Genomic DNA, 13,162 nt, shown 5'->3' on the forward strand with positions numbered 1-13,162 from the left:
CCTCTTTTTCGCACTTGTATCGAAAATAACTATTATACTATTTTTCGTGGTAAATTAGTAGGTACTTGTACAGTATTTTTTAATTACCTTGTAATTACAGGATATGGCATGGGCGAAAAACGCATATGCAAAAGTACTCGGAATAAAAATCTTTGGTGATTTAATAGCTTGTGCAATAGTGTTAATTAAAATACGGGGTCCTGCCCCCGGTAGATTAGCACCGAGTGCTCCTTGGTATTACCTGATATGTGCCCCAATTTTTATTACACGTGAGTGTACTTTGAATTTATTATTCAAATAAAAGTTTGAACAAGGCGTGCGGCGCGGCGTCCAGTCCGTGGCCACTAGGTCTAGGTCTAGGTCTTAGGTAAATTAAGCTCTAGCTTTATTTTGCCTAAGACTGTATAGACTACAACGGAAAAGACACTACTGCTACGGCTCTTACCCCTGAAGGCCTGTCCAGGCGAAGACAATTTTTCGCCAACCTGACTAAATTGTCCGATCAAATCAGGACGTGCAAACGCCAATTTGGCTCGCAGAATTCTGCTGATTTGATTGGACTATTTAATCAGATTGACGAAAAATTGTCTTCGTCTGGACACGCCTGAAGTCTGAGATTGAGAGTGTACGATTAGCTCTCTGTTATTAAGGGGATATATATATATATATATATGTATAGATGGTCAAGCAAATCTTGTCAGTAAAAAATGGCGCGAAATTCAAATTTGCTATGGGACGATATCCCTTTGCGCCTACATTTTACAAATTTGCCGCCTTTTTCTACTGACAAGATCTGCTTGACCAAGTATATATTTCGCTGTGTCATTCCAACAGTAGTTGCGTCTCTGTCAGTTGCTGCATATGATTACGTATTGATAAGTATAGTCTGACAATCCAACTATTATATATCAGTATAGAAAGATGCAAAAGACAATTGTCCCAACTTTAACATAGTTTAATTGTTTTCTTTCTTCCCAACTTTAACATACTTCAATTGTTTTTTTTTTCTTCCCAACTTTAACATAGTTTAACCTTTTGGACGCCAATGACCGATATATCCGCACCGTAGGTTCAACATAGACCTACGTGCATATGCATAAAGTTCAATTTCAGTTTTGATATTTCAATGACGAGGCGTCTGAGTGACAGTTTTTGTGTTTGACACGGCGTCGAAAAGGTTAATGGTTTTCTTTCTTCCCAACTTTAACATAGTTTAATTGTTTTCTTTCTTCCCAACTTTAACATAGTCTAATTGTTTTCTTTCTACCCAACTTTAATCCAGTTTTTTCTTCCAGTTTACAACATCTACTGTTTTTTGATTGTGTACGATTATTCCAACTGCAATGAATTTTATTGCGATTAATGTGATCACCAACGGCACAGAAGGAAAGTGTATTAAATGTACCTAATATACAAAAAAGAAAATGCAGAAGTTTAACAGAAAATCGAAGAAAGTGATATAACTTGCCAGTTTGCCCAGTTTTATGTGTGAAATGTAGACAATAAAATACATTAAGAAATGTATCTTCTATGCGCTAAGAGTGTAAATTAAATAAATTTCTATAATATATTATTTGATTGCGGCATAGCCACCATCTCGCCACCATAAGACTACCTACATTCCAAATTTTACAGAAAGTTAATCATCTTCGAATCGATCCGCGAAACTAAAGGTGAAAACATTAACCTCCTTTCATCTTTTTTTTAATACCTATTAAAAAAATTAAAGTATAGATGGTCAATTACGTTCTCGAAAGCGTTTATGTCAGTTTTGAGCGCGAGCGCGAGAATGACAAGTCTGTGCATGGTACGGGTTCTCTTATTATAAAATTTATAAATATAAGATTTTACGTAAAAGCATAAGGTTTATGAAAGTTCAGAAACATTTCAGGAAAGTCATAAAAGTAAGTCTGACATAAACTTTCATGTGTCATTATCAGAGATCATAGATGTAATTTCATATAAAATTTTCAGATCAAAGTACTTTTTATAGCAGATTATATAAATATCAAAGTAAATATAAGATTTACAGAACGTAAGTACATGAGTGTCCTTTAACAAGCTTCTATTAACCTTTCATAGGTGTGTGGTGGTCAAAAATCGTGAGTACAAACCTCGGTTGTGCTGTAAGGTCAATGTGGATAATTTCGTCATAGGGACTATTCCCCATTAGCGATTTTCTCGAACAACGAACAAAATTCAGAAGATTCAACGGAGCCACGCCGTTGGATATATGTTAGTCTGTAAGGTATTTGTTTTGTAATATAGGCCTTGTTGTCTGATTTAATTTTCTAAAAATAAAATAAAATAAAATTTATAACTTCATCGACAAAACAGCGATTACTTTTAGTTTCAGCAATCAAGAGTAAATGTTTTTTTTTTCCACCATTGAAAATCAAAGAAATATACGCTCGTGGACGGAATAGTCCCTATGACGGAATTAGCCTTACATTACCCTTACATCGGGACTTAGGAGGATATGTCAAAATCGGGTCTCTATTGTTTCCCAAATAGTTTTAAATCATAATGTATTGTTACCCATTTTCGTTAGTCATAATTGATTTGGTTCAGAAACGCGTCACTTTTCAGGATTGACATAAAATTAACAAACCTAAAACCTAACCTTCCCGCTCTATAGGATAACCTGACGAAAATCCTGAAAAGTTAACGGTTTCAGTTTTATGACTAATGATAATATGAAACACAATACATTATGAATTAAAACTTTATGGGAAAGAAAGGGACCCCGTCGAAATCTTCTGGTTTCAGTGACCATGTGCAGGATTGACTTGATTGTGATGGAGCGATGCTGCTACACGTTTGGTCTGCGGTGCGGCAGTATCATAATAGCGTTGCTAACATTAACGACGCCCATATTCGCCTACGGGTATCAAATGATCGACGAATTCAGTATGAATACGTTTAATAATCTAAAGTAAATTGTTTCTAAGGGCGCCAACTAGACCAAGTTAACACATTCAGTGCCAGCGCGAGCTACGCACTACGAGCGTAGCCGATAAAACGTAAAAACCGTAAGCTTTGCGGGGCTCCTATTTCTGGGCGGTTAGGTACGGCGAGCGGCACTTTTAGGGGGCGGCAAAATTTCAGAATAAATACCAATAATATCGTATAAATATTTGAACTATTTCAGTCGCACTTATTATATTGAAATACGTAAGCTAGGGGGCGGCAAAATTTTCATCCGCCCAGAGCGGCCAAGACGTGGGTCGCCACGCTACGCCACTGTTCAATTTAAAATGTAAAACGAATGGTCGCTCAGTTCTTGAGGTATGTTTAGGTGTATAATTTGTTAAGCCGTGCAAGCCCGGGTCGCCAGTTTTACAATAAAAATGTAATATTTTCAGGTGGCTGGGTTGCATATTTTATATACTTGAATGTTGGTGTCGCAGGAGCCAGCAGCATCCTGTTCCTCATATTTGGAATTAGACTGGTAACGTAATATCCAATAGGTAATAACCCTCATGGCTTTATAGTAACAGTTTTGAATGATTCACGGCTAGTTTCACTAGGAAGTCTAGTAGACTATCGACCAACACGGCCACCACGGTATGCCTTAACCTTTTGGACGCCAACCGATATATCCGCACCGTAGGTTCAACGCCAAAGACCGATTAATCGGTCACAGACCACAGAGTAACATAGACCTACGTGCATATGCATAAAGTTCAATTTCAATTTTAACATTTCAATGACGTGGCGTCTGAGTGACAGCTTTTGTGTTTGACATGGCGTCGAGAAGGTAATAGCTTAAAAGTCTATGTTAGGTATAGTCACTCAGGGTGTAAATTCAGTTATGTCTGCGGTGGCCATTAGTGTTCCTAATTCATTTTCTAGATTTAATAAAATGTAGTTTAATGCGATTTTTTTCAGGACTGGAAATGGGCCAAAAAACTATATGCACAAATATTTAAGATAAAAATTTTCGCTGATTTCCTGTCTTGTTGCATACTAATGGTTATGAGAGCCGGTAATCCTGCTCTTCTCTATTCCGCTGTGTTTATTGCAGTTTTTTTGATAGGTAAGTTTTATTTTTTCTCAGACATACAGGTCAATTCGAACGTGCACCTTCTCAGGTATCCATCCTGCCAAGGAAGTTGCTCCTAGCCAAGATGCCAATCGTTGACGCCCTAGCGAACGAAATGGTAAACACTATCAGTTTTTCATACTAGTACGACAGAGAGACATATATTAGGGTATCGTTCGCTACGGCGAACCCATGTTAGGTATTATGACTATAATAATAATTCAATATTGTTTTGATGTCAGGTTCGAATTAGCCTGTTAAAGCCACTTGCACCATTCCACTAACTTGGGGTTAACCGGTTGAACGAGTTACCATGGTTACCAGTGCAATTTGACACTGGGTTAACGGTGTAACCGCTTAACCCCGGGTTAGTGGGATAGTGCAAGTCGCCCCTAGTGTTTAAGTGGTGGTCTCAAGACAATGTTTGAAAGTTAATTTTATTTTCAGTTTACAATACCTATTGCTTTTTCGTGCTGTACAATTATTCCAAGTGCGGTGAATATTATTGGGCATAATAGTGACGTTCAGAGTCTGCAGACAAGCGAAGTTAAAAGAAAACTACTTAAATATGCCCCGTAGACAACATGTGAATCGCTAACGCTCCGTAGCGAACGAACTGTCACTGTCACACTAATATGGAAGAGTAATAGAGAGACAGAAATCGATTCGATAGCGAAGCGCAAACGATTATCAGCTTGGCTAGCTTATTGGCTATGTGCGTAGTGTGTGGTGTAGGAACTACAAGCAACGACAACGCAAGGCGTATGAAATATTGGCACTGTGAGTGGAGTTACCAGTACAATTTGACACTGGGTTAACGGTTTAACCGCTTAACTCCGGGTTAGTGAGATGGTCCTAGTGGCGCCATCTTCAGCTTCACTAAATGATTATACCCGCTTAATGATGCGACAGTTCATTTTTATATGGCTGTCTACGGCATAAAACGTTGGTACCTAGACATTTTTGGAAATTTTTCACATTATTAATTTAGAAATGTAACGTTCAAGTAATAAAAATACGGTAAAACATATATCTTTCTTTATTTTTTAAATTAATAGGGTCCAATCATTCGACACGGGAGTTTAAGGGTATATCATTCGTGTGGGGGTTGTAACTCCTTATTAATTGATCCCTAATAACCCAGCATTTCCCAAACTGTGGATTGAGGGGGACCTGAAACTATACTAGAAAATCTGAGCGTAACCAATTATTTTATGCCCCCGTTTATGATGGCCAGATTTGGGTCCCAAAATTGACAGTTGGTGTTAGGTGGGTCGGAGCTCAGTCAACTTTGGAACCATTGACGTATATCCCAATTCTCAGGACGGGCCTTACGGGCAATAGAATGGGGCATGAATAGAGCTAGTACAGCGGTGTGACAGCGCTACAATGCGATTGGTTGATGAGTACGCATCACGCGCACGCGCGCGATTGGTCGCAACTAGTTGCGTTAGACTGCACGATTGGCTTTAGTGCACGTAAGTCCCGTCCTGAGATATAGGTATGTCAATGTTTGGGAACCACTGCCCTAGCCTATATTTGAGAATGTTGCCGTGTCACCTGATTTTAATTCTTATTACGTATCCACTTCCAGAAGTCCGACTAAAATTTGAAAAAAAATATTAAGTTTAATTTCAAATGAGAATTCTAACAAAACATAAAATAATATTCTTTATTAATTTTGATAGCATACGCAGTGCAAGTGTTATATCATACGTTATAATTTCATAGAAGTTTGACGTTTTAAAATAACACTTGCACTGATCAAAATCGTTGCAGACTTATCTTGGCCTAACTCCAAGTGTGCTGGGGCACGCTTTAGATATTATTATTTTATAGATAAAAGGTTAAACTGGCAGCAACAACTTACTGATACAATACTGACCACGTCAGCTATGAACTGCAACCAAATACCAAATACATTAGGATACAAGTGCGAAAAGTAGGAAATTGTAACGAGTGGCGATAAATTTATACAAGACCGGAGGTAGAATCGACACTAGTTGCGAGCGAGACAGACAAGAGGGAGTGAGAGAGAGACAAGATTAATGGTCCTAAACTATAGCTGGTCAACCAAATCTCGTCAGTAAAAAAAGGCGCGAAATTCAAATTTTCTATGGGACGATATCCCTTCGCGCCTACATTTTTCAAATTTGCCGCCTTTTTCTACTGTCAAGATCTGGTTGACCAAGTATATATACTTACAAACAAACCTACAAAAGAAATATCGTCGAAGAAAATCGTACGTACAAGTTTAACAGCCAAACTAGGTGGCGCTGTACAACGCCATGTATTTTACGGGAGCTGAATTGTCAAACATCAACTTTTGACAGCCAGCCAGTGTTATGTGTGTTCATTATTAGTGACAATAATGTGTCGTTTTAGACTACATGTCTTAAACCAGTGTTGTTCCGCTTATGTATTGTTTCAAGGCTGGCAGAGGCTTCGCGACCCCCAAGGGTTTGAAAAACACTGTCTTAAACTATCATTTAATGTTTAACTTTGTTTCATAAAGAAAACACAAAACATACCTAGTAACGGCACCAGTCATGGGACATTTAAGAGGAAATTTGGAGTATTTGTGATATTTCCCTGATACATGTAAAAGTTCTACCGCTTAGCTTGTTAAAAGATGAATATCCTATCCTTCTTTTATGTTTCAGGCGTGTTGTATTAAAGATACTGCAGTTAGTTTCCACATAATTAATAAATTAAAAGTATGTTTTTTTTCTCCAGTCATGGACACCAAAGCTCCAGTAATGGAACCCCGGTAATGGACGTGGATCCAGTAATGGGCCCCCTATAATGGGCATACCCTATCAGTATAAGATATTGGAATAGGGAATAAGTTTCTGGCAAAAAACTAGTTATTAGTCATTTTTGTCACCCGATTGCATTGTCATCCGATTTGCATACGTATCCAAAATTTCAACTCAATCGGAAATCCGAAAGTGGCTCAAATGCCATTTCCAAGATTTGAACCACACTAACTAATACAGGGTGGATTTTCTTTTTGGGTCAGTGAGGGCAGCTACCAGATCCCGTGCTGCTACGAGAAAACGGTCTTAGAAGACCTTCCCTCGATTTCAAATTAATGAAGATTGGCTTTTACAGATTTTGGAAAAAACATACAGGGTGCGAGGAAAAGGTAATTTTTGACAAACTTTTTTTTTGATGCCAATCGATCCCATTCCTATTGAGGATCAAAAGCTTGTATGGAACAAAAAAAAATTCCGGCTAGAAAAGCCACAAATCGAGGAAAACATTTCCCATACAATTTGTATGAAAATGAAAACTTATATTTTTCACATGCTATTTTTGTATGCCAATCGATTCCATTCCTATCCAGTATCAATAGTTTTTTTTGGGGTCAAAATTAAATTTCACATTTTCTCCATAGTAAATGTACCTATGGAAAAAGTTTTTATTAATTTGTGGCTTTTTAGTACATTATCGTAAATTGACCCCAAAGAAACTATTGATACTAGATAAAAATGGAATCAATTGGCATAGAAAAAAAGCATGTGAAAAATAAAAGTTTTGATTTTCATACAAATTGTTTGGGAAAAGTTTTCCTCGATTTGTGGCTTTTCTAGCCGGAATTTTTTTTTTTAGTTCCATACAAGCTTTTGATCCTCAATAGGAATGGGATCGATTGGCATCAAAAAAAAGATTGTCAAAAATTACCTTTTTCTCGCAGCCTGTATGTTTTTTCCAAAATCTGTAAAAGCCAATCTTCATTAATTTGAAATCGAGGGAAGGTTTTCTAAGACCGTTTTCTCGTCGCAGCACGGGATCTGGTAGCTGCCCTCACTGACCCAAAAAGAAAATCCACCCTGTATACAAACTAACAGGGCAAGTTAAATAAAATTTTGTAAAAACGATATTAATTTATCCGAAGTCCGAGTAGACCTCCTGACATAGTTCGTACGAGTAACTACATTATACTTCTGTATTGTTTAAACATGAAATTACGCCATGGCAAGCATCATTATGTAAATTATCCCATCATAGGAGGTATGCAGTTTTACAGCTCCTATAATGGGATTGGGCAAAATACCACTATTTTTTATACATCTCTAGAGTCACAACATAATGTGTTGTATACCTTATCTCATGGTAAATGCAATTAACAAAACACATTCTAGTTTACACCAAGTAATAATTAATTACAATTTAATATATGAACTCACCTCTCTTAGCGAAGTTGTTAAGAATTCTTACTGGTTATTTTTTCCAGTGACACGACAACTTTTGGGTTGGCGCCAATTTCTTAAAAATTAACCGAAATTAATAAAAAGTCGAACTTAAACAGCTCTATGACTCTTATTTACGGTAAAATATTGCCAGTGTTTATAAACTACTTTTACATACTTATTTTAGGGGATTTGTGGTTTTATATCCCATTACCGGTTCCACGTCCATTATAGGGTCCATTACGTTACATATTTAATTTAACGTCGATTCGGTTCATAATAATGTAAAAAAAACCGATTAGGCTGAGAAAAAAAAAACTTAAAATCTAAAACCTAGGTAGGTACTTATAATTACATTATAACTTACCTGAACTCCTCTAGCGAATCCAGCTAAATTGAAACCTAATTTAGTCTTTGTCTGTTTTGGGTTTAACTTTATATGTTCTTGATGTAACGCGTCCTTAAAAAAGGCAATAAGCTGCTTTTCTTTATTTTGTAATTCCCTTTTACGGCTGATATCTGTATTTTTGACGAATGATAATTTGCTGTGTCTTCTTAAAACATTGTCGTGTTTGTCCATGCCGTTCTGTAACAAAGGTATCTCTCATGTAGGTACTTACATCATCATCATCATCATCATCATAACTTAAGAGCTTTGCTCTTGTCGGTGGAGTAATCGCCAATCATTCCTTACTTGTGCCAGTCTTTTAATTTCCTCATACGATGTATCATTTTTTATTTGTAGGTACAGTCAAGTGTAAAATATGGGTGTAGGCACACATCATACTCAAAAATATGACTCATAGCTCATAGCTCTTATGTCAGCAAATTAATCCCTGACACTGCGGGGTTGCGTAATACATCGCAACCATGATGTGTTTTGCAGTTTTTAGTTTTAAAATATATTGTTTGTAATATGTATTTATGCTAGTTCTAAGGTATTTATCTATGGGCTACTAGTTGCCTGAAATAAAGGTTTTCATTAATTCATTAAGAACTAATGGGATCTAATGGGTGTTGCGAGCACGATGCTTGTTTTAATGTTGTTTTATATGTATAAATTAGTCTTAATTTAATTTAATATAGTCGTTATGTTGTATCTTCCTTCTGTGCAATTTTTATTTTACTATTTGTTCACTTTACGTTATTTGATGTCTTTTTCTTCTTGTCTATTACCCTCCGTGATTCTTCTCACTTGATGGTCTCATCGGAAGACCAGCGCTGGAAGCCACCAGCAACATGCTGAGATGAGGCCATTTCGTGGCACTTTAATCTTATTTTGTGTTTTTTTCATATTATCATAGTATTGTCTGTGCTTACGAATAAATTATATTCTATTCTATTCTATTCTATTCTACATATCCAACTATACCAATGAAATTATTTTATGAAATATTTTGATTTGTGTTTTTCTAAGCAGTCACACTACTATATATAAATTTTATATATATATATATATATCAGTTTATAACTATGGGACATATTTGAGTAACAAGTTATAATATGCACCCATTTTTTACACTTGACTGTAGGTACCTAGAAACACTTGTAGGGAATCGTCAGGCGACATAACTTATTATATAACCAAATAGGGCTTACCTTAGGGTCAAAGAGGTTGCATGTGACCCACCCTTGCCCGAGGGCCAGAAAATAGACCAGGAGGGCAGTCCTCATGGCGACGCTGAGGCAGCATCAGCACCTGGCACCTACTATTCAAGGAAATTAATCGATTGGGTGCACACAAATTGATTAAGCTTAGCGTGCAGCAATTAGACATTCTATAATTGGTCTCGTGATTAAATTTCCTTTCGCACTTCTTACTTTCAACACAGAATAAATAATAGGATTCTGTATGACTCGGTACAGAAGGCTCACTCTCTAACAAAACGCGTCTATTAGTCATGCAATATTATTAGTACCATCGAGCTGATCTGATGATGGAGACTTATTTCTTGTACAGTCAAGTGTAAAAATATGGGTGCATATAACTTACTCAAAAATACATACCTAGTCCCATAGATCTTACAGTCTGGCAAAAAAGAGTAGAAATTAAAAAGTGGCAATACTGTAGTATCGTCCCTTTCAAAAAACAAGACGACACTACAGTCTTAGTGTTGCCACTTTTTAATTTCTACTCTTTTTTGTCTGACTATAATTCACTGACATTTAAAGAGCTATGGGACATATTTTTGAGTATGAATGAGTGCACCCATATTTTTACACTTGACTGTACTAACAATGTCTCTTTGCTTTGAATAAACGCATCGAAGATAGCGCCCTCTCTCGAGACAGCAGTCAACTTCCAAGTAAATACGAGTAAATATGAACGGCGCACATCAAATTAACTATGCTATGCTACAAGCCGAAATAGTTCTAGTAACGGCCGCTAGATGACTGTCTGCTATTAAACCATTATAAAACGAGTACCGTAAAAGTATAAAACTTTGCCTACCGCGTCACAGTTCAGTAAGAGCGAATTAACTTAAAAGTAGTTACGGACACACTTTCTTCAGTAAGTGACTACTTTTAAGTTATTTCGCTTTTACTGATACTTACGCGGTGGGCAAAGTAATGAATTAATGATAAAGGGCAAAGTTTTATACTTTTACGGTACATTAAAGACATGAGTGTGTTTTGTGTAAAGATATGTCCATCCCATAGGTATATTCAAACGCAACCGCCTTGTTGATTACCAGATGGCGTTACTGAATTTGCGCTGTTTGCCGACTATGGAAATAAGATGACCTCTAAGTTTTACATCGAAGGATGTAAGTTAAATGAACTCTAAGCTTTCTTCATTTTTCATAGGTATGTTTTCAAGGATATTTTTCAAAGATTCAGTCCAAATAAATCACACCAATATTGTAAGATTGAAATAAAACGACAATTTTATTAAAAACACACGTTTGTTTAAAAATGCTACTTAACTACTAATAAATAAAAGTAACTACAAACATGCGAGGTCCTTAAATTAAAATTATTTTTACAGTACAAGAGACACGCAAGTTTACTAAATAAATTATCGAGCTAAATACATTTAAATAATAAATAAAACTATGTATAATGTTAACAGCTTTGAGCATTTTTACTGCCCAAAATTTGAATTAATAGCAACTAAATCATAATATAACTAGAATTCATTTTTATATTCAAATAACTAATTATGAAAATAATAGAGGAAATTGAACAAGTGTGTGAGTGACACCATAAACATCAAATTACTATGAAAACATATCGTTAATAATGGCACTGTCAGACTTTGGCACATCAAAGTGCAGAGTGATATCCTCTTAAGTTAAATGACAGTTGGATTTAATGGCTATTAATTCAAATGACTTAATATTTTACTTATAATTAATATAATTTCGCAATGCAAATGTTACTTAATAATATAAGGATTTAATAAAAAATATTTGTTTACAAGTCTGCAGATAAAACAAATGTTTACAATGTTTTACAAGTGCATAAAGTCTTATTTTTCTGTGCCTTCATTTAAAAGTACATTTAAAAATTTGAATTTTTAGCATCTTATATTTGTACAAGTAATTAGTACGTACACATAATTACATTCAAAATATGCAGGTTTATTTACAAAACTTTAACACAAGCTTTAGTTTTTTTTACTACACTTGTTACTATTATCAAAGAGAATTTAGTATAGAGGCGGATTGTCAAAGTAAATTTTCTGTGGCTACAAATTTTACTTGATAATACGCCTCTATTTCAAATTCTCTTTGCAATTACAAACATTTTTACAGTTAATCGGTTAAAAAGTTGGTAAGCGGGCGAGGAGTTCAAAATGAATTTTTAAAACACATACCTAACTTTACTGTTATCAGAATAAGATTGTGTGCAGATCAATTTGAACACCAGACCCGTTGAAATATTTCTGTTGCTGGGTGTATAAATATTACGTTTTAATAAATATCTTAAAAGTTTATCACACTTTATATTTTCCAATTATTTTCTTTTATTAGATTAGTCTGTAATTTGTATCCATGTATTTTTTATTACCTTTTCAAATATAAAATATACACATATGTAGGTAGTAAAAGGAAGCCATGATTTTCACATTTAATTAAAAACAACATAGAGGAATTAAACTCAATTACGGGTTTTATAAAATTAGCAAATAAACGTACTGATTATACTTTGCATTTATTTTATAAAAAAATTTTTAACAAAGGAAATGAGTGAGAATTTAATAACTTGACGAGGAAGGTGATAGCTACTACGGTAGGTAACTTCTGTCACTTTCTCCAGTCAAATTGAACCCAGTATTTTTTAAAGTTACTCATTTACTATCAAAATCCTTTTTTTCCACATCCTTACTACTTATAACCATAACAATAAGATTATATTACAAATATTTGGCTAAAAGTGCATATAAATTGTATTTACATTTGTAAGTTTATAAACTTAAGTGTAATTCTATGAAACTTGCTAACTATGTAAACAAAAGTCACTAGTAAAATGACATTTAGAGACGATTTCAATATGGCGGTTCGTTTACATAGTTATATAGCAAGTTCCATAGAATGACACTTTACACATTTTTATTTTTATGTATTTGACGCGGGTATGTATGTTTGGTATAATTGTATTGAATCATCGCTTTATCAAAACCATAGTTGAATATTTTCAGAGCTAAATGACTTATGGTTACAAAAATCTGTTCAAATGTGTGTTCCTATATTAAACAACACCACCAAAAGTGATTATGTGATCAAATTCAATTTATCCTCATTGACCACTTTTCTCTGTAGGATAAGGATTCTGCTGACAGCATGGTCACTCGTAATATACGGTCAGGATGGTAAGGTACGGTCAGGCGTGGTCATAATTATAGCTAATACGGTCACGAGTAATGGTAGTGTAGATGTACGAGTAGAGGATAGAGCATGCGTCAAGTCGTCATCAG

The 13,162-nt window shown here is 35.3% G+C and overlaps 1 protein-coding gene across 1 annotated transcript; it reads right to left on the reverse strand.

Annotated features, from left to right (window-relative positions):
• Positions 1-5,611: 5,611 nt before the first annotated feature.
• LOC134658662 (uncharacterized) lies at positions 5,612-9,963 on the reverse strand. The gene is made up of 4 exons (XM_063514314.1): positions 9,841-9,963; positions 8,609-8,827; positions 5,916-5,945; positions 5,612-5,647 (listed from the first exon to the last, which is right to left on the reverse strand). The coding sequence occupies exons 1-4, from the start codon at positions 9,913-9,915 to the stop codon at positions 5,612-5,614; spliced, it is 360 nt and encodes a 119-aa protein (XP_063370384.1). The 5' UTR covers positions 9,916-9,963.
• Between the last annotated feature and the right edge of the window lie 3,199 nt (positions 9,964-13,162).

Source organism: Cydia amplana, chromosome 23 (genome assembly GCF_948474715.1).
Source record: "Cydia amplana chromosome 23, ilCydAmpl1.1, whole genome shotgun sequence".
Classification (NCBI taxonomy): Eukaryota; Metazoa; Arthropoda; class Insecta; order Lepidoptera; family Tortricidae; genus Cydia; species Cydia amplana.

Coding starts and splice junctions, on each gene's coding strand:
- LOC134658662 (XM_063514314.1), bottom strand. CDS start 9,915: ATGAGGACTGCCCTCCTGGTCTATTTTCTGGCCCTCGGGCAAGGGTGG. Junction 8,828..9,840: donor GCAACCTCTTTGACCCTAAG/GTAAGCCCTATT, acceptor CCTTTGTTACAG/AACGGCATGGACAAACACGA. Junction 5,648..5,915: donor ACGTGGTCAGTATTGTATCA/GTAAGTTGTTGC, acceptor TTCAAATTTTAG/TCGGACTTCTGGAAGTGGAT.